Genomic DNA, 20773 nt, shown 5'->3' with positions numbered 1-20773 from the left:
TGATGTCAGCATTGGTCATTGGTCACAGCCAGCACAGCTTCATGAGAGGGAAGTCCTGCTTATCCAACCTGGTTTCTTTTTATGTAACTCACCTAGCTGATCAAGGGAAGCCTGATGATGTAATCTTTTTGGATTTCAGTAAACCTTTGAATGCTGTAGTATTTTGTGAATGCTATGAGATGGATGGATTGGTTTACTCGATCAGTTCCTCCAGAACTGTTCAACAACTTGAGCCAACTCTTCTAATGTGTTAATTTTTAAAAATTGGGTCCTATTTCTCAAAAATGATGGTACTTTGAGCAGTTGTTTAATGCCATTAGTACTATATAGCTGCAAGAATATTTCTTGCAGTTGGACCTCCCGTTTCTCCCTATGTTTTGCTATTTCTAACATGCATCCCAAAAGAAAAACATTTTTAAGTCAGTTAAATCTTTATTTGTAATCTCAAACTGTATTCCTTACCAGGCCTGTAATCTGCTTCTGGTTTACTGAATCTCATTGATGCCCCTGCTCAGCTGTTATCAGGTGTCTGTTCCATGTGCATGCATTAAAACTATACAATTAATTTTAAAGTAACCATTTCAGAAGCTCCATTCATCTTGTAGAATGTGAAGAAGACACTGCTTCAGGCTACGTTCATGTTCTTTAAATTGTGAGTTTTCTGGTGTCTTCCAGTGTTCCTTTGTTATGACAAGTGTCTGATGTGAAGTATATTGTTAAACCGATCTTACAATTCAAATTTTCTGCATTCACAGTGTACTGAAGTTAATTTTTGTCCTAAGACATTTAAACATAATGTTACTGAAATGCTTCCTGTGACTTTTGGTAAGCTTATAAATAAGACTTACAAATGTAAAATTTTTGAGAGTTAAAAATTCACTGACCATTAATTTTGCTGGATATGTACAAGCATGGGAAGCAGATGGTTGAGGGAAAAGAGGAAAACTTTTAATTTCAAGGTGGATCCTTACGAAAATGTTACAGTAATTTCCAACATTTTTGCTTTGCAGAATCTCAGGTTCTTTTTCATGGGTATACAAGCTCCATGAGAAAATCTCAGGTATTATTTTGTAGCATGAATGAACAGTCTGGTCTTAATCATCTTTCATGGATGTTTGAAGTGTAGGTTATGGATATCTTTCACAGCAAAGAGTCTGAGACCACAGGTCATGGACCACTGTGGCATCCCACCGTAAGGGAAAGGGAGCACCCAAGATTTGTAGTTGCCCATGGTCAAAAAGGAACAACAAAAGTCAGTGTCTGTAAAAAATTACAAAGTTTTGTTATTAAGCTATACACACAGCATGGAAATTGTTATAAGTTAGTCCTTTATAATATAAATAAACACTGTGGAAGATTTTGAGTAAAGGGTAGGGTGAAAGAAAAGAGATTAAAAGAGAGGGTAAGAGAAAGAAAGGAAGGAAGATCACTAGTCCTGGCTCCAGTGTCAGTGTGGCTGATGGGATGTCCAGGGTCCTGGGGCATATGTGTCTTGGGGCTTTGGGGGAGTGCCTTCTTAGAGTAAAGGTTTCCTCACCCTTGAGTTAAGTTTCTTCTTTTCTATGAAAATGAGTTATCATGTGCAGTATGTTCTTCCAGACCCTTCTGGAAATGGGTCAGAGGGCTTTGGGGATCTTTGGTGGTCCCTACTTATAGACCTTTGGCCAACAGTCCATGCCCACTTCTTGACCTCATTCCCACACTTGTGCTATACTGGGTTGTGCTCGTCTCCAGGAGCCAGAACATGGACCTTTATCCCAGAAGAGTTCTACCTTACCTCTGTATGGCCCCCTTTTCCTTTCACTCCTGTTTTTTCTCATGATGTGTTCTTACCAAGAATTCCTGATTGGCTCCACGGCTATCTGGCAATTGATGTTTAAGACATATACATTAACCCCCATATTTTCTGGACTTCTATAACGCACTGATTCAGACTTTGGGATGTTTAGTATGCACCACTACTACTTTGCTTACTGCAGTTTTACTTACTGGCTTCTTTTATTTTAGGAGCTGTAGCACTGAACAATCTGGAAATAAAAGAAAATGCCTTGGTAAGCTAGTGAAAATAAAAATAAAACTTGAAAAAATTATTCATAAACAATGCTTTGGGTTTAGTGGGCATTTTTTAGTTGTTATATTATGATACACTTTTTTAAGTAGAAACTTACTGATTTGTTTTCTCTACACTTATATGGATTATCTGATTAATTTTAGATTAAATTTAAAGGTAAAAGTATATGCTTTTTTTTTTTTTTTTACGTAAGAGAACTATCTGCAATTGCTAAAAGAATATGTTTAGGTCAAAAGCAGTACTGAAAGATAATTTTTTTCCCTATAGCTTGCGAACCTAGAAACTTGCTCTTGGGAATGTATTTAGCCTAGCATGGCTCAACAGTCTAAATGGGTAACCTAACGTTTGCATATATTGGAGTTTTTTTTTCAAGTGGTTGAAAGGTAAATTTGTTGTTAAGGTTATCATAACGTCTTTTCCTACATGGCAGCATTTCATGAGTTGCTGGATTGAACTTAAATTTTCTGAACCACTTTCTTTCAGAGTCAGCTGGATGTGCCATTTAAAGTTAAAGTAGGACATATTGGTAAGTTACATTTTACCATGTACACATGCAGGAGTTTCTAAACATATTGCATTTCCTTGCAATTTCCTTGTGATTCAAGCATCTTAAGCAATTTCCTTACTTTCCTTGATTTGCATACTTTGTATGCTCTGAAGTTTGTCTCTTCTGGAAAAAAACCCCTGTTTGATGGCTTGTTTAAAATATACTGGAGTCTTGTTTAATCACTTCAATGTTAGTGAGAAAAGAGCCAAACACAGCAAAAATTAGCAATTGGACAGGACTGGGTCTCATTCCTTGTCTTAGCAAGACTTTGTTTTGCTAAAATGAAAAGTTTTCTCATTGCAAGTTGATTGTCTTGTAAAAGTTAGTGGTTTCTTAAAGCAAACTAAGACTGAAGCTGTTATGCTTCCTTCAAATTTGCCCTGGAAATACGTATTTCCCATTGACTGATTTCACATTTTATTAAAATTGGTGCTTGGGTGAAGAATGAGAGACACTGTAACCTCATGATCCTTGTGTTCACAAAGTATAGTATTTAACTGACTGGTGATGTATGAGCTGCCCATGTGCTTTTCTTGTTTCTGAGGGTGGTGCAGTGGATTTGCAAGGAGGGCAAGATTGCTGTTACGAAGAGGGAATATAATTCCCATGAGTAGGAAGAGGATCTAGAGACTTGATAGCTCTGCTTATGGAAAAACTTGCCTCATGTTTATTTGTGTGTTGTGTAAAAAATAATACAACCTGAAGGACATTTGCCTCAGATGCACTGTTTCTTCATCTGTCCACTATAATAATTGTTCAAAGATTTTGTGTTTAATATCAATTATATTTATAATTTTTTTCCCAGTCAACTAGTTAACTGTATACCTCAACCTTTTTCTTCTGTGTTTTTAGGTCAACTTAACCTACAGATTCCATGGCAAAACCTTTATACTCAACCTGTTGAAGCAGTTCTTGATGGAGTTTATTTGCTTATTGTGCCCACAGCCAGTAAGTTAACGTAGAGAAAGAAGTGGATATAAATTACTGGGATTTCATAAGTATCTAGAATGAGTGTTTGAATGAGCTTTATTCCTGCTAGATACTCCTAGCAAATCCAATTAGATAATGGAATGGATACCTTTAATTAATTTGCATTTCATCACCTAATTTTGTGCTGTTATGTAACTGTTATGAAAATATAAAAATGACTGCTTTTGAAACACCATCTTTAAGAAAATGTGTGAGGTTTTTTTGGTATCATGCCTTTTTGTGTTGTGCATTTAGGCATAAAATATGATGCTGAAAAAGAAGCCAGGCAGTTCTTGGAAGCAAGACAAAGGGAACTGCAAAGGATAGAGGAAGCAAAGCAGAAGATAGCTAACCAAGGTAGGAGTCGGAAAAATTAACAAAGTGATGCTATTTCCTTATTTATTTTAGTCCAGAGAGAGGCAAACTTTGTCAAAGTGTTCTGTGTTCCTCTTTGGATACTTAAAAACCCATTAGTTACAATTTAGCTGTAACTGCAGTTAATACTGCAGAACTGGCATCCTGAAAGTAAAACGTTCAAGCATTGACAAGGTCTAAGTAAGGCTTTTGAAATATTGCTTATTTTTGTCATATGTTGCCTGACATTTTGTTTCCTTTTCTTTCATAAGAAACAATTTAACTTTGTTTCCAGTAGCAAAAATTGTTACAATTACAACCTTTTAAACATTTTGTTTATATTGTTTTTTGATACATCTACTCTTTAAATTTGACTTGGTACTTTTAAGAAATTTTTATTGGCCACCTTGAGTATAGGTGGGTGCAAGTCATACTTTTGAACTACCTGATTCTTCATGCAGCAGGTAATAAAGCTGTGAAACCTTTTAGTCTGAGGATATAAATGTTTTAGATTATATTGAATGAACATGTTTTTATGCAATTAGGGTACAATGGAATAGAAAATTCAGACATCATGCAAACTTTATTATGTTTTTGTCTAGTTTTAAAAATAATGTCAATATCAAATTATTTTCCTTTGACTTAGATAAAGTAAAAGAGGAGAAACAAGACACTTTTGTGGAAAAACTAGTTACTCAGGTCATCAAAAATCTTCAGCTGAAAATTTCCAGCATCCATATTCGCTATGAAGATGATGTAAGTACTTCTGTATATCTTAGCATAAAGGGTTGTGCGGTGTAACATGAAATTAGGAACCTGTCTGATTTCTTTTCTCCTAGTTGTTTTCCATGTTGAGAGAATCCTAGTAAAGTTGTGGAATTCTCATATTTTAAAAAAAGAAAAAGAAAAACTGATAAAGAGCTCAAACACATAAGAATGCTTAAATTATTAGTCAACTGTGTCTTATAGACTATGAAATAATCCTGTTTTTGTATCTTCCCTTGCTCTGTTAGATCACAAATCGAAATAATCCCTTGTCATTTGGGATTTCACTTCAGAATCTAAGTTTGCAGGTAATTTTATTTTTCATTGTTTATCTAAAAAGCATGTTGGTATATATCAGTAGGTTATGTTTTTGTGTGTTGTGCTTTCTGGTCACATGCTGTCTAATGAAAGTATACCTGTAATCATCAGCAATGCACAATGGTAACTACTTGATTTATCAAAGTCAACATAAATATTGTGGAAAGGGTGCCATTAAAGATAAAGGGTGCCATTACAATAGATCTTCAGGAGGAAATTCTTCTGCCTGCTGCACTTTGTAGTTGCCAATCCACTTTGTTGGATTTGGACCGTTCGGAATCTATGAATATCTTACTAGAGCTGCCTTGAGCTTCAAGAAAGGAAGTTAATTCTTTATAACAGGGAGTGGAGAAAAAAAAGCCAAAAAAAAAAGAGTATGACATCTTTTTTTCAAATTGGAGCTCAATTTTCAAACTACGAGCTCCACTTTAAAGTGCTAAGAGTAGTCATCAGCGACTATGAATTTTTTTTTTCTGGAAGATTATGTAGTAGAAGCAATATGCTGATTGTGCTGAGTTGCTCTGATTCAGTAGTTTTGCTGAGTAACTGATAATCTTAAAGAAAATATGTCTAAGTAAATGATGGTTGTCTCATGAATGCTTGTTTCTAGCATATTTAAGGGTTTTCTTTGGGCTTAAACTAAAATTAATTACTTCCAGAATTATAAAAGAATTCAGTCCCTTGTTTAGGTCTGTCCGAAGAGCCTGCCTAAAAATTATATTGGTGTGAAGAAAAACAGTTTGCAGTACTGAAAACAGAATTTTGCAATATCTTCAGTTCTTGTGTGCAGTGTGCACATGCACATATATATTTTTTTGGGAAAGTAGCCTTACAAAGGTTTCATTTTAAATAGTGGATAAATCACCTTAAATCAGAAGATGGTGTCCCATTATTTTCCATGGGCTTTAATTATGACAATGGTTTGTTTCAGTTATGATAACATGTTGGTGAATTATACATATTGGAGTAACTTGGTATAATTTGCATTTCAGACCTCAGATAAGAATTGGAATCCATGTTTACATGATGAAACTGCCAAGTTGTTCTACAAGGTACAGTATAAACTGTATGCTAAAGAAAGAAATGCCAGTAAAACAAGCTGCATTAGAGTTTATTCCAGAGCATGTAAGATCAAGAAGATATGTAAATATATAAGCTCTAAAATAAAAGTAACATTCTGAATATTTTTATTCATCCAGACTTTTTGAAATCCAAATTATTAATCTAGAATTTGTAGGTATTAATACATATGTTCTGTTTTATTTTCAGCTTGTAAGACTGGATAACCTTTTTGCTTACTGGAATGTGAAATCAGAGATGTTTTACCATGGTGGTTTTGATGAATCGTTGGTAAGTAAAGCATGACATAGTTTATCTAGTATTCTAGTTGAATCTGGGAAACACAGGACATGCTTCACATTTAGTTCTGCTTCCATTTATGGTAGTGTTATGGAGAATTGTTTGTAACTAGAAGCATTTTTAGGATAGTACATGGAAAAGCTTTTATGTGATGGAAGTATAACACCTGTCTGAGGAAGTTTAAAAAAGAAAGTCTTCTGCCATTTACAAAATTTACACAATATGCGGTCATCTTACTGCTATTCAGAGATTTGTGTTAACTAAAATTAGACGTTCTGTTTAAAACATAGATAAGTATTTTGAACTTTATGGTGTGTCAGAGGGATTATCTGAGAGCTGTAATAAATTGCAAACACTTTATGTTTTAAAACTTTATCTGTAAATTAAAATGCAACTTATTTTTACTCCACTATTGTGTGTAGGTTAACTTAAAACAGGGAGTTGCCAGCCACAGTGTGATTCCAGAAGGTTATGATTTTGGTAAGTGGTATTTTATTTGTGATACAGGTGTCTAATTCTAATTTCTACTGTCTCTGAGGTTTCTACTTTGACTGTTACTTAAAAATCTTAGTACGGAGTGCAATTTAGTCTTATTCTGACAGTGAATACTGTGTACCATATCTGTAGCCCTAAGAAGACCGTGATAAAAGTGAGTCTTGAGTTATGTATTATTCAAATGGAATGTCATACAAAAATCCTCCATTGATTAATTCCTTTAATTAAGAAGTTTAGCAATAATGTGTGTACCATGTAAGTTTTGTGAATCAGATTGGTTTGAGTATATTTTTGAGGTCACCTGCTTTATGGGAAGTATCTTTTTTCTGTGAGAGGTGGATACAGTAATCACACAACTTTGAAACTGTGGTGAATGGCAATTCTGTCTCTTTTAGGACGACTCTTTAGTTTGAGGTTTCTACAGAAAGATAATGATCACCGAGTCTGATTCTGTCATTTGATGTAAAAGCAAACATAGTACTTACATATAAGAAATTTAAAAAAAAGAAATTTAGGGAACAAAATACATCAAGAAAATGAAATGTTACCACACATAGTGTTTAGATAAAAGTAGCATAATCCAGGACTTAAAATGAAGCAAAGGTAAATTGGTGTAAACATGGTTTTGTCTTGCAAAAATGCATGTTTTGAATTGTGTGAACATTTCAGGGAATTGGAAATATTTGTTATGTAGATAGTTTATCAGTACCTCTGTTGAAAACAAAGAATTCTATTTGATAAAAATATGATTTACACAAATTCAAGTAATATGCAAATTCTTATTGTTGGATCAATTGTTGAAATAGATGAAAATATTGAACTAAACATGACTTTGAATGCCTGATACTGTTGAAGTGTGGAACAGACAAAACACTTCCGCCCTGAATATTTTAATATTGTGATGTGTCTTATTTTGTGTAGGATCCATATTGGGTTTTTTCCTTGCTTATTTAGGTTTGTATTTAGAAATATGGAATGTTTGATTTTATCCACTGTTACATGTATGATTTATCAAACAGTAAATCATCAGTACACACAAAAAAAGTAATTCCTTTGGAATATGAATAATATATAGTGAAATAAATGCTATGTTTAAAACTATCTTGTACTATAAATATATCATAGCCAAAAAAATTAGATTTTTTACCAATATAAACTAGTAATTGAAACATCTGCATGTAATATTGCATACAGGAAAATCTGTGATAATGTTTTCTAAACATTTGTTTCCCAAATGGTGCCAGAGTGAAACTGAAAATTGAGTATAGATTGTATTATATTTTAAGCTGTTTTGGAGTTTTTCATGTTTTGAAGTCTAGCATTTTAATTTATGACAGTCTTAAATAATTTAATTGCACTTTTTATATCAACTTGTGTTTTTTAGTATTCCGCCCAATTTCAGCTAAAGCCAAACTTCTTATGAATCCTCGATCTGATGTTGACTTTTCATCACCAAAAATGGATTTAGATGTAAACTTACAGGATATAACTGTTGAACTCAACAAGCCACAGGTATAAACTGTATTTCTGAAGTTTTATGTAACGTGGTAAAGAAGTTAGTTTGCAAGAATAAGAAAAGCAGTCTGAAATTTTACAGTGGACATTCAGAATCTATTAACTTCTTAGTCTTGTTTTTCTTTGTAGCTAATTTACTCTTGAAACAAAGTCTTGATACATGTTCTGGTAAAGATAATAACTCAGTTTGAATTTGTTTGTTTGCTTAGTACTTCAGTGTTATGGAGCTTCTTGAGTCTATTGATATGATGACTCGAAATCTGCCATATAGAAAGTACAGACCTGATGTTCCATTGCACAACAACGCCAAGACATGGTATGCAACCTCGAACTTTTAAAATAATTTGTTAGTTATTAATTTGAAATAATTACCAAGGAATTATTTCTTTCTTAAAGGGGTTAGAAGTAATTTCCTCCTCAAAGGAAGTCTTCACTTTTGTTTTTACTTGTTTTTCTTAAGCTAGTACTATAAAAAATTGATGAGAACCTGAAACCAGAGCTGAGGACACAATGAGGTCTATGATTGGTGTCTTAAAGGCCATTATCAGGAACTTATATCTGACAGTATTTTAAAACCCTAACACTGTTTTAATGAAGGCCTCCCCATTACATGTAAACAACAAGAAAATATACGTAAAAATAGGCCCAACTTTTTCAACCTAGATGACAGAAATTTTATTTCAGAGATTGCTTACAAATATATTTTTATTATTTTCACACACACATGCACAGATTTTTGAGTATTTTTCATACACAGTTACCTTTTAATTTTAGGAAACAGCAGTGTGTGAAGTTCTTAGGTTCCTCCACTGATCAGAAATGCAATATTAGACATGGGATTCCAGTCTTCACAGCTTGGAGTTGTATTCATTAATAGTCTGCAAGGCTTTAGAAGTCTTTTCTGTATACACAAAGAAATGTAAGCTATACTTCATTTATCTTTGCTTTCAGGTGGCAATATGTTATTTATGGCATCCTTGAAGTAAATGTTCAACCTAAGCTCCAAATGTGGTCATGGGAACATATTCGACACCACAGGAAGCAAGTGAAAAACTATAAAGAGATGTATAAAACAAAGATAACATCAAAAAAACCTGATGAAGAAATCTTAAAAATATTGGAGGTTAGTAATTTTCCATTGAAGAATGAAGTAGTGTTCATCTTGATATTTGTTTAAACTTAAATGTTTACATGTTTTTAGATCAGTTCTAATTTAAAATAAAATTTTCAGTGGTCATACTTATATCTTCATCACTACTGTTTTCTATTAGTGGTGTTAACAAACATATGAGGTAATTTTTTAAATTAGAAACTGCAAGAAAGAAAAGTTTGAAGTGATGTGCTTTTCTCTTCCAGGTTTAAGTTTTCAGATTGAACTTTCAGATTGGGTTGCATAAATTGAATTGTTCACTGTAAAACTGAACTGTGACATGTAACAAAAGGAAATTGTCAGAAAATAATTTCTCACCTCTTTTACAGGAATTTGAAAAGGCTTTGGATATTTTTAACATCACTCTAGCAAGGCAACAAGCAGAAGTTGAGGTAAAATTCCATCATTTAAATTAGTCCAAGAGTAACTGAAGCATGAAGTTGTGGACATTGCAGGCAGACGGATTTTGTATCTATTGATTGAATTGTGTATCATACAGTCTTTCAATTTTCCTTATGTTTCATGTTTTTTACTATAGGGCATAGTTACTTTCAGCTTGTGATTAAGCAAAAATTAAGTAACTCCATATACTGCTTCTTCAGAGTGACTGATCTGGGCTAAATTTCTTTCCACATGTGATGAGGAAGATCTACTGTGGAAAATATGGTCCAAACATGACAGAGGTCAAGTTGGAAGCGGTTGTATGCAAAGCTTCATGGTCCCTCCATCCCCCAGCAGTAGATTATTAGTTTATTCCTTTCATTCATGATACCATAGTATGTAGACTGAACACCCGTTGTGTGTTGACTGTTTGCGCTGTTACTATTCAGAATACAGCAAATGCAGAAAACGTTTTAAGTAGACAATCATAACTAGGCAAGATAATATGACTTGAGTAGTTACACTTAATTTGTTAGCCTCAGTTTTCTAGGTTAATGTACTGCTTTTTCAGTAGCATCTGAGTATCATTCTAGGACACTAAAGTGAAATCTTTATAAATTTCCTGAAATCTGTGGTCTTTCTACATTAATAATCAAGGTGACTAAAACTAAGTAGACTATGAAGTTTGCAGTCTGAAAGTAGTAATAATTAAACTTCATGAATTTCAGTTACTGCTTATGGCAGTGCTTGAAAGGAATTGGATTTTATTTTGAGAGGTGTGGAGTGTATAGTGTGAATGCTATTGCTGCAGGAATAGATGTTGCACTTCTAACCCAAAACTCTAACGATGAATCAATACATGTGATTTTTCCTTCTAGTGTTATCATTATCTAGACTTTTACGGAAGACACATTCATGACCCTCCTCTTCAGTTGGTTGACTGAATTGGATTGCTTTTCATAAGGAGGGTTTTTTTATCTTCTTGTAGTTCTCATCTGATTTTGGAGTATTTTTATTGTGTAATGTATAGTTGTTTTTGGTTTATCTTTTTCCTCCAACTTTTTGCAAGGTGAGGAAGATCTTGAAGTATTTCCTGTCTAGTTTTGTTCTTCTTTCCCCCAATGTGACTATGCTGCTTACAAAAGGTTATGTCTTATAGCATTCCTGACTACCTTTGAATCCTGAGATTTAAGATAGGTTTCTCTAATGCTTGGAAATAGATTGCAAACAAATGAATTTTCAGTTGTTTGGGCTTTAAGACTTGCATTTGAGAAGTGTTAAAGAGCATCTTAAAAGATCTGCTAGTTGATTATCTAAATATATTTCAAAGTACTGAAAATCAAGGTCATGGTGATTCTACTGTGTTCTATCTCCATCTGTCTGTCAGCACCCATCTGTGTTACTATTATCAGGTCATACCTCTAAAACAGGATTCAAAGTACTTAAAGGAGGAAAATCTACTACTAGCTAGATATCCTGACAGGTTGCCTTGAGTCTGCTAGGTATTTGAAGGAGCACCCTTTAGATGTGGGTTGAGTAAAGCCAGATAAATGATCCTGCTGTTTGTGAAGCTTTTCTATTTTTAAAAACATACCTAAAGGTTGAATTTCAAGGGCTTTTACCTAGATCTTGAAATCAAGCTCACCAGAAATCATATTCGTGATCACAATGCTATCTGATTTTCTGGCAACTTTGTAGCAAGAACTTTATTTCCAAACCGTAGGCCACTTTTTGTTCTTATCACTTATCACCAAACAGCTTCAGTGAGGCAAACATCAAGTCTCTGTAACAGATAGCTTGAGCAATTTTATGCTTCAATCTAGGGAAAACCTTATGGGTGTTTCACCTAAATAAGAATACAGGATAGAATCATGGAATCATTTAGGTTAGAAAAGACCTTAAAAGATCTTCAAATTCAACAGTTAACCAAACACTACCAAGTCCACCAGTAAACCATGTGCCTAAGCTCCACATCTCCATGTCTTTCAAATACCTCCAGAGATGGTGACTCAACTATATCCCTAGATAGCCTGTTCCTGTCCTTGAGAATGCTTTCAATGAAGAAATTTTTCATAATATCCAATCTGAATCTCCCCTGGCATGACTTGAGGCTCTTTCCGCATGTTCAGTCACTTTTTACTTGGGAGAAGAGACTGACTCCCACCTGGCTACACCTTCCTTTCAGATACTTCTCTCTCTTAGTCAAAACAGTTTACCTTGCTGATTAAGCTTGCCACAATCTGTGACTGCATTTATTACTAAACCATTGTAAATGGATGACAGGGAAAGTTCAAGAGGAATTCTTCAGCAAATCTGTGTAGTTCCCACACTACACAGATTTTTTTTGTTCATCTTTGCAGAAATACAGTTCCCCTGACTGCTGTCGGTAGTGTTGCTTACCCTGGACTCCAGTGCCTGCTGCTACCTGCTATGTGGAGCATCACAGCTTTAAACATCCCTTCTTATTTACTATGGCAGTTGTCCTTCAATACCAATCCCTTGATAAACCTGTAATTTCACAGGTTTAACAGCCTTTTACCTAAGGCTCTTTCCATTTTTTCCTTGGACTGTTGACTCTGTAGCATCTACTTCATGACTTGGTGACCTTTATAAAGAGGAGTTTTGAGGACTTTGTTCAGACTTTTTGAGGCTTGAGACATTCTGCATCATCTCTCTAAGGTGAATCTATAGTATCAATTCAGAAACCTCTGTGTTTTTGTGGTGAGTCCACTTTAAATTGGCCTGTAGGTACGTAGATATGACAAGTCCCTACATAGTTCGGATTTATAGTCAGCTGTTCTCCCTAACTGTGTTGCAGAGATCTTGGGGTTTTGAATGCTGAGAAGGGATCCCTGTCTCACTCACTTTAGGTATTGCTTTCACCTCTAAATTTAGAGCTTATCTGCAACTGTTTGTATGGTTTTGGATCGTATTAGTTGTGAAGAAAGTTAGTGTATTATGCTACAGTTTTGAGAACTCTTCTGTCTCTTAGATCACTTGATGGTTGTTTGCCATTCCCATGCCAAACTTTCAGTGTATGTAGTTTGCACTTTCTGTGAGGACCAGCATTAGAATCATTGCTGGTATCAGACAGGACATCCCCTAGGTACGGAATGATGAATGTGGGAGAAGGGATAGTTTCCTTACTGTTATACCTGTATGTATCAGATCCAGGAATAGTTGTCTGTTTTTCTTAGAGTAAATACTGTATTACAAGAGTAATTTTTTTTAATTGCTTTTCACATCTATCTTGAAATAAAAAATATAGGGCCGATTTAAATTTTGGCTTGTGCTAGCTATTTAATTGCTTACATATGTATTTTAAATGATTGTTTATAATGCCATTATTGTAATGTAAAGCACTGTATAATGTTGTGGATTCTTTTATGGTGAAAACTAGAGAGAAAATCTGCTATGTAAGAAACATTTATTGACCATTTACATGCCCTTTTCGTTCTTAAAGGTGGTTGTTATTATGCAAAATAGAATTGGTCTGATACTGCAGTGTATACTTGAAAAGTCACTAGAAGAAAAACTAAGGACTAACGTATTGCCTTTTTAATTGTTGTCTGATGATGTTTTGATGTGTTAGAACTGCCTTGGGTCTATATTTTTCTTAAGAAAATGAAGAAAGAAGCATGAAGACAATTACTTACCTGAGTATTTTTTAAATTTAAGGCAACTAAGGCTGGATTAAAAATCTACAGACCAGGAGTAAAACAAGATGATGAAAACTCTGGTGGCTGGTTTAGTTGGATATGGAGCTGGTCAGGTGAAAAAAAGGATGAAAAAAAGCAAGAAATCAAGGGTTCAAGTATGATAATTTATTTATATTTTTTCTGTTATTAGAAATGATTTATAGAATAATAGATCCTTAGCAACGGAATAGAACTTTGTTTTTATTATCACATTATTGCCATTTACATTTTCTCTTAGCCTTTTTTTTGCTGATAAAGTTGTTAATTGCATGTGACAGAGATATCGTACAATTCCTTCAATAGTTCCTTCTGAACTCTCTTCGATATGTGTTTTTTTCTGCTACAGTTTTTGTATTTGCATGCACAGTGTATGTGTATGGGTATTTGAAGAAAGTACTAGAAAACAGTAGAAGTTAATGGAATGAAAATTATTTTACTTCCATTCATTTTAAAATTTGTCTCTTTCATGCAATGTATTAGAGACCCCCTCATTTACTTAAGTATGGGGCACCTAGTAAAGATTATGAAAAATGGAAAGTGAATCAGGAAGGTTGCTTCTGTTGTTAGCAACCTAGGAAATAGAATAGGTCAGAATAAAAGTACAAGAGCATTTTAAAGCATGCTTTAGGATACTCAAGACTTGGCTTTAAACCTCAGTGTATTTGCTTTTACTAATTCAGGATAATGTTGACACTACCTACTGTACATTGTAGAGCTACCAAGCCCTGGAAAGTACAATAGCATTTGCATTTTTCAGATACCTGTGCTGAGTTTAACTAACCTCTTGAAATGTGACAGGTCTTGAAGAATTGATGACACAGGAAGAGAAGGCTAAACTTTATGCAGCAATTGGATATAGTGAAACAGCTGTGGATCCATTTCTTCCAAAATCAGTAAGTCATGACTGACTATGATGCCAAACCATTGGTAGTTTTATCTACTAATAAAAATCTAAACATAGGAGATGACTTTTCAAATTACTTGAAGCTCTGTCTTTACATTTGGATACTGTTCTGATACTTTTTAATTAAGTTCTGTGTGCTGGTTTTATGCAGAAGAGAACAACCTTAGATACAGTTTCAGGATACTAGTTGTAGAGCTTACTTTGGATGTTTTGAAATAGTTCACAATTAAATTTTGCTTACTCTAGCTATCACAAAATCATGTATGTAGTGTATTATTCTTTAAATATTGAAGTGCTTCATAGATCACCTTCAAAATATTCAGAAACTTCTTCACAAAATGCACTAAGGGATCTTAATAAGGAATAAGAAAATACAATGGAATCTAAAATATGAGTGATAGTAGAAGAGGTAGAATAAGTGATTATATAAGGAAAGAGGTGATTCAAGGACTGTAACAGGGAAGAGCAACATTTTGAACCATTCAGAAATAGTCTGATGTCATCTTGATGTGGAATACCAAGGACAATACAATCAACTGTTTTTTGCCTCTGCATCAGAGAGTCTTTCTCACAAAATGTTATGTAGAGACATCAGACATACATAAGTCTACTCTTTACGCTAGCTTTGCCTCTTCCTAGTAAATATATGACTTTTACACCAACTATGATACAAGCTACTCATAGCATGAGAAAAATAGTTTTGAACTGTTATTTGTAGCTTTCATCTCTTCATAAACTCTTTCAAAATGTGTATTAATGTATTTTATAATCCTGTATTGTTCTTTGGCATATATAGTATGAAGCCATGAAGTTCTCTGTGAAGTTACTGAGCATGTCTATATCCATAAGAGAAAACAGGCAAACACCTGAGCTGGTAGAATTTGCATTAACTGGCTTGAGTACAGTATTTACGCAACGACCAGGTGCACAAGCAATAAGGTGAGCTTTCTGTCAAACTGTACTCGCTCCTCATGAAATGCTGATGATGGCTAATAAGCATTTTTAAGACTGTTATGGTATTTAAACTCCATTTTTCACCATCGTTTCTTGTGCAGTTTGGGGGTGGAATCATTTTACAATTGATGGATGAATCAAGGATACTGTCTCCATGATAGAGTTCTCTGCATCTTCAGAGGTTTTTGTGCCAATACAGATTTACTCCTTTTTTTCCAGTTTGTTATGTGCAAACAATCCAGTTGCTAACTGTTACTTGCTTTTAAAAGCAACTGTTACTCCTTTTGAAACTTAATCTGAGCAAGGTGATTTTGTGAATGCTTGTGTGTGGACATTTTAACATCTGAAAGTTAACCTTAACTTTCAGATTAGATTTTAGAAGAAAGCTGTAACTGATTTTTGCTTTGTTTTGTGGTCTCACACTAGCAGATGGAAAGTATCTACTGAAATACTTTAATTTCAGTTCAAATGTAATGACTTAAAAATTCTGGGTCAAGTAACCTTCCAGTTTTAAATCTTCTACTCTGTACTTTGAGGCATATTAGTATAATGTATGTATGATATTAAGATACTATTGATCTTTTTCAAGTTTTGATTGTGGCTTTTATGTTTGTACTCTTGTGCATCTAAATGGCCCCAATGAAGTTATTATACTAAGAAAAAGGAAGAAAATATTACATTTTTATAGTGAAGCATTTTTCTTTGAGTGTTTGGAGATAAAGATCTTCGACTGAGAGCTCTTAAAGAGGTGGACAAGGCAATGAGAAGATTAAAAATCCAAGACCTAAAATATATTTCCTGATAGTAATGAGACTGTTTGCCTTTGTTTCTTCTGTTTCTCTGCACTGGAACTCATTCCTTTCTGATATAGGTCTGTTTCCTAGTATCAATTATAACATGTAATTCTTTAGCTCATACTGCAGAATTCCCATTTGTTTGTCTCCTTCCTGCCCTGACACCTGTCCTCATGAAAAGTGTATGAAGGAAATAACTTGGCCCTCATTTCTTGTTTAGTCAAGGGTGGCTAACAGACAAAAAAGATAATGAAATGGAAAACAGTTAACACACAGATGTATGTTTACACTCATTAGAGTAAACTATTTATGTTGAAGTTTGGGTAGAGGTGTATTGGGTTTTTTTCAAGCTCATTTCAAATACTCGTACTATCTAATTGTACCTAACTAGACAGATATTATGTCTGAACAGACTGTTTACCTTTCTTTACAGATTTGAAACAAAAATTACCTCACTTGAAGTTACAGGCACGGCCCAAGATAAGTGTACTCCCTGTCTCCTATCTTCTCGAACGGCCTATTCGGATGAGAGTACCTCACTTCTAAGCATAATGTTTGAGACTAATCCTTTGGATGAGAAAGCAGATCAGAGGCTTAGAATAGAATCACAGCCTCTGGAAATAGTGTATGATGCAGTAAGTAAAGACTGGAATAAGGTACAAATCTTGGAAAATCTTAATAGTAAATTTGCCATGTTTTATTTTTCCTTTATTTTAACAGATGACAGTAAATAACTTAGTGGATTTCTTCAGACCTCCTAAAGATGTAAGTTTAGAGCAACTGACATCAGCAACTCTGATGAAACTTGAAGAGTTTCGTGAAAAAACATCAACAGGCAAGTGCTGCATGCTCTTCTGATGGCACACTCAGACAAATTTTGCATTCTAGGAGTAAGACAACGTTGTATCCTTCCGTATGGAGATGCATGTATCCCAAGTCATAGCTTTCTAACACAACACCTAAATAAGTTGAATTATTCAATCTCATTGCAATACATTTATTCTAGGTATTGGATAATTTTATGTGTGTAACTTTTAAAAATTCAACTGTTTCTACTTCTTTGTAAAATATACTGCATACCTGTATGGAATCATGCTGGATGTTATTACAGTTTCAGCATATTATTACTTTAGAGGTATACCTAATGTTGTTCACACCCTCACAAGAATACTGAGTTGCCTGTTGTAATCTAAAGGCTTGATCCAGTCAGAAACTGATGGAATGTCTAAAATTTGAGAGATTTGGTGGAATGTCTAAAAATACATGGTGCATTTCTTGTAAAATCTTGTCCGAGACTTACAGAGTTTCCAGGATATGGAGATTTGATCTGCAGAATATTCTGCTTTGGGGGAGACTACTCTAGTCTCAGGAGTAGAATGAGAAGAATGGGAACGTATCAATATAACTAATATGGTCAGACTTGCAATCCTCAGGAATGAATTTTTAACACTTTTCTTTGAAGTAGTATAAGATAGCTGGAAAATACAGGGGAACTGTGAACTGCAGAAGCGAGGGAACTTGCTACAAAGTAGTTACGATTTTCAGCACTCAAAGACATTACAAAAGCTTGGTTTACCAGAGGTCAATATATGGACTCTGCTACATTGTCTTCCCAAATGAAGGAAAAGAGAAAGTATTTGCTTGAACTTTCTACATCACCCAAATCCAGTTAGCAGTATCCCAAGTTGCTTTGCCTTGCAAATACTGAAATGTGGTTGTCACCTAGTTCTTCATTGATTAACCTAACTCTCCTGTGGCAAGACAGCCTTTGATAATGTAACAGTTTTAATTGTTTTGTTATCAGTGGATGTGCTGAGTGTCATGTTGTCATCTTTATAATTTATTATCTCTACTGGGATTATCAGCTTGTTGCACATGATAAATATCTAGTGGGTTGTGGCTGCATCATAAGGCAATTTTCAGTGCTAACTTGAAGCATGACCATTCCTTCCTCTACAGATGAGCAAAAACGCAGTTTGATCTCAAATGTTCTGACAGTCTGAATTTCCCAACTAACTGCATGATTTTTAAACAAAATTTTTGTAAGATTACGTATTTTCTTATCTTCAGTGTCTGAAGATGGAGATGCTCGTCATCTCAGTGTTAACTTTGTATCTCAATGGTAACAACACTAGCAGTTTGACCAGTGCAGCTGGATATTCCCAGTAAGAATTTCTAGAACAATTAAATTTTTTAATATACAGGGTGCAGTGGGTTAACCCAGTAATTGCAAAGTTGCAGTTCACATTCCAATTCTTATTTCATCTCTGCTGATTATGGAACTTTTCTGGATTTGCATATGTCATGTTGCTGTCTCTACTTGTCAGTTAGCATTGTTTGCTGTCATTGTTTCATTTACTTTGTGCTTCTTTAAGGACTGCACGTAATTATTGGTTCAGAAGAAATCTGAATATCATCTGTACCTTAGTTATCTAGCATTCATGATTCATTTCAAGTTAGACTTGATTTGTTTTTTATAGCTTTTTTTAAATGTTATAGCTTCTGTATGGGTTACTTTGTTTATGCTTACTTATTATACTATTTTTCAGGTTTGATGTACATTATTGAAACCCAGAAAGTTCTTGACCTCAAAATTAACCTCATGGCTTCATACATCATTGTTCCACAAAGAGGATTCTATGATAATACATCAAATTTGCTACTTCTGGATCTTGGTAGTGTTAAGGTATGTATTTACCTAATGCAATAATTTACTGAAAATTATAATTCAGCTTTTACATTTGTATTTTATGGTACCAATTAAGTAAAAGTACCACTTGCTGTTTATGTATTAGTTATTTATCTTAAACTGCTTTCCAGTCAAGGCAGAAATTACTGAACTCTTCTCAGTGTATTCTTTCAATCCAAAAGAATTGTTAGAAAGTGATCATCCTGTAATAGGAAACGACTGTTGATACTTTGAAGTGTTACATGGAAAATGTCTAACATTTTTTTTGCTTTAGAATACAAAACAGTGAACTTCTTATTTACATGATTAAATGGTATTCTTATTAAACTATTTTTATTACTATTTAGCTTTGGTCATTGAGTTTACTTTAAAATGAGAGAAGTAAACATACTGACAATTTTTAAAATAATTTGAGTAAAATTAGGGGTATGTTTGAGATGTAATGCAAGTGAAAAGTCAAAAAACTAATGATTTATGTAGAATTTATCACTATAACAGTATTTTTAGCAATCTTCTCACTGCTGAATTTATCAGGATAAATGATCTTGTATGTATGTGGGCAATTGCTTTTTCTTTTACTTGTAGACTGGGTAAGATTGATTCTGCTACTTAATACCTGTTTAATTTGCCTTATCTACTGCTTAAGTAAGGATTTGTTTCAGATGTCAAAATCTTGCTAAAGAGAGTACATTTGCTCTGTCTTTTCAGCAGTTGGACTTTCTGAGCATGTGGTTTCACTTAGTCATAAAATTGTTTGGGTTGGAAGGGACCTTCCAACCACCCTACAATGAGCAGGGACATCTTCAACTAGATTGGGTTCCTCAGAGCCCTGTCCAGTCTGACCTTGAATGTGCCCAGAGATGGGGCATCCATGACCTGTCTGGCCAACTTGTACCAATGTATCATCTCCTTGTAAGAAAATCCTTCCTTACAGCTAACCTAAATCTGTCCTTTTTTAAAGTGTTACCCCTCTTATTATCAGAACAGATCCTGCTAAAAAGTCCATTCACATCTTTTTTATAGGCCTACTTTGAGTACTGAAAGGCTGCTGTAGGGTCTCATCAAAACCTTCTCTTCCTCAGGCTGAAAAACCCCAGCTCTCTCATCCTTCTTTTCCCAGGAAAGGTATTCTGTCCTGCTGATCATTTTTGTAGTTCTTCTCTGGGCGTGCACTGGCAGGTTGCAGTACACAGGTAGGGTCACACAAGTGCAGAATAGAGGGGCAGAATCACCTCCCTCAGCCTGCTGCCCATGCTTCTTCTGATGCAGCCCAGGATGGGGTTGGCTTTCTCAACTGCAAGTGCACGTTGCTAAGTCGTGTTGAGCTTTTAATCCAAGAGTACAGCAGGACAACTCTCGATCCCATCATCACTAGCCTGCATTGATCATAGAACTATAGAACCACTTAGGTTGGAAAAGACCTTTAAGATCCTCACGTGCAACTATTAGCCTAGCCTTACCAAGTCCACCACTAATCCATGTCCCTAAATGCCATGTGTATGTGGTTTTGAAATACTTCCAGGGATGTTGACTCAACCATGTCCCTGGGCAACCTCTTCCAATGTTTGCAACCCTTTCAATGAAGAAATTTTCCTAAACCTCCCCTGGCACAACTTGAGGCTGTTTCTGTGTATGCAGTCATTTACTACTTGGGAGAAGAGACTGCCCCCCACCTGGCTACACTCTCCTTTCAGGTAGTTTTAGAGATAAGGTCTTCCCTCAGCCTCTTTTTCTTCAGGCTGACACCCTCAGCTAACTCAGCCACTCCTCACAGGACTTGGGCTCCAGACCTTCCCCAGCTTTACTGCCC

The 20773-nt window shown here is 34.8% G+C and overlaps 1 protein-coding gene across 6 annotated transcripts in view; it reads left to right on the top strand.

Moving 5' to 3' along the window:
- VPS13A (vacuolar protein sorting 13 homolog A) overlaps positions 1-20773 on the top strand; it is a 100168-nt gene that overhangs the window by 6414 nt on the left and 72981 nt on the right. For all 6 annotated transcript variants that reach the window (XM_050329676.1, XM_050329675.1, XM_050329674.1 and 3 more), the window contains exons 2-20: positions 2008-2051; positions 2555-2597; positions 3471-3566; positions 3843-3944; positions 4588-4697; positions 4955-5014; positions 6017-6076; positions 6294-6374; positions 6806-6863; positions 8263-8390; positions 8603-8709; positions 9345-9516; positions 9873-9935; positions 13603-13738; positions 14421-14515; positions 15323-15465; positions 16708-16909; positions 16995-17109; positions 18824-18960. In XM_050329676.1, coding sequence (XP_050185633.1) covers positions 2008-2051; positions 2555-2597; positions 3471-3566; positions 3843-3944; positions 4588-4697; positions 4955-5014; positions 6017-6076; positions 6294-6374; positions 6806-6863; positions 8263-8390; positions 8603-8709; positions 9345-9516; positions 9873-9935; positions 13603-13738; positions 14421-14515; positions 15323-15465; positions 16708-16909; positions 16995-17109; positions 18824-18960 — 1952 coding nt within the window. The remainder of the gene's footprint in view (positions 1-2007; positions 2052-2554; positions 2598-3470; positions 3567-3842; positions 3945-4587; positions 4698-4954; positions 5015-6016; positions 6077-6293; positions 6375-6805; positions 6864-8262; positions 8391-8602; positions 8710-9344; positions 9517-9872; positions 9936-13602; positions 13739-14420; positions 14516-15322; positions 15466-16707; positions 16910-16994; positions 17110-18823; positions 18961-20773) is intronic.

Source organism: Myiozetetes cayanensis, unplaced genomic scaffold (genome assembly GCF_022539395.1).
Source record: "Myiozetetes cayanensis isolate MyiCay16 unplaced genomic scaffold, myiCay2020 scf4, whole genome shotgun sequence".
In the NCBI taxonomy this organism is placed as follows: Eukaryota; Metazoa; Chordata; class Aves; order Passeriformes; family Tyrannidae; genus Myiozetetes; species Myiozetetes cayanensis.
Note: the sequence above shows the minus strand (reverse complement) of the source record. Positions and strands in the feature narration are given on the sequence as shown.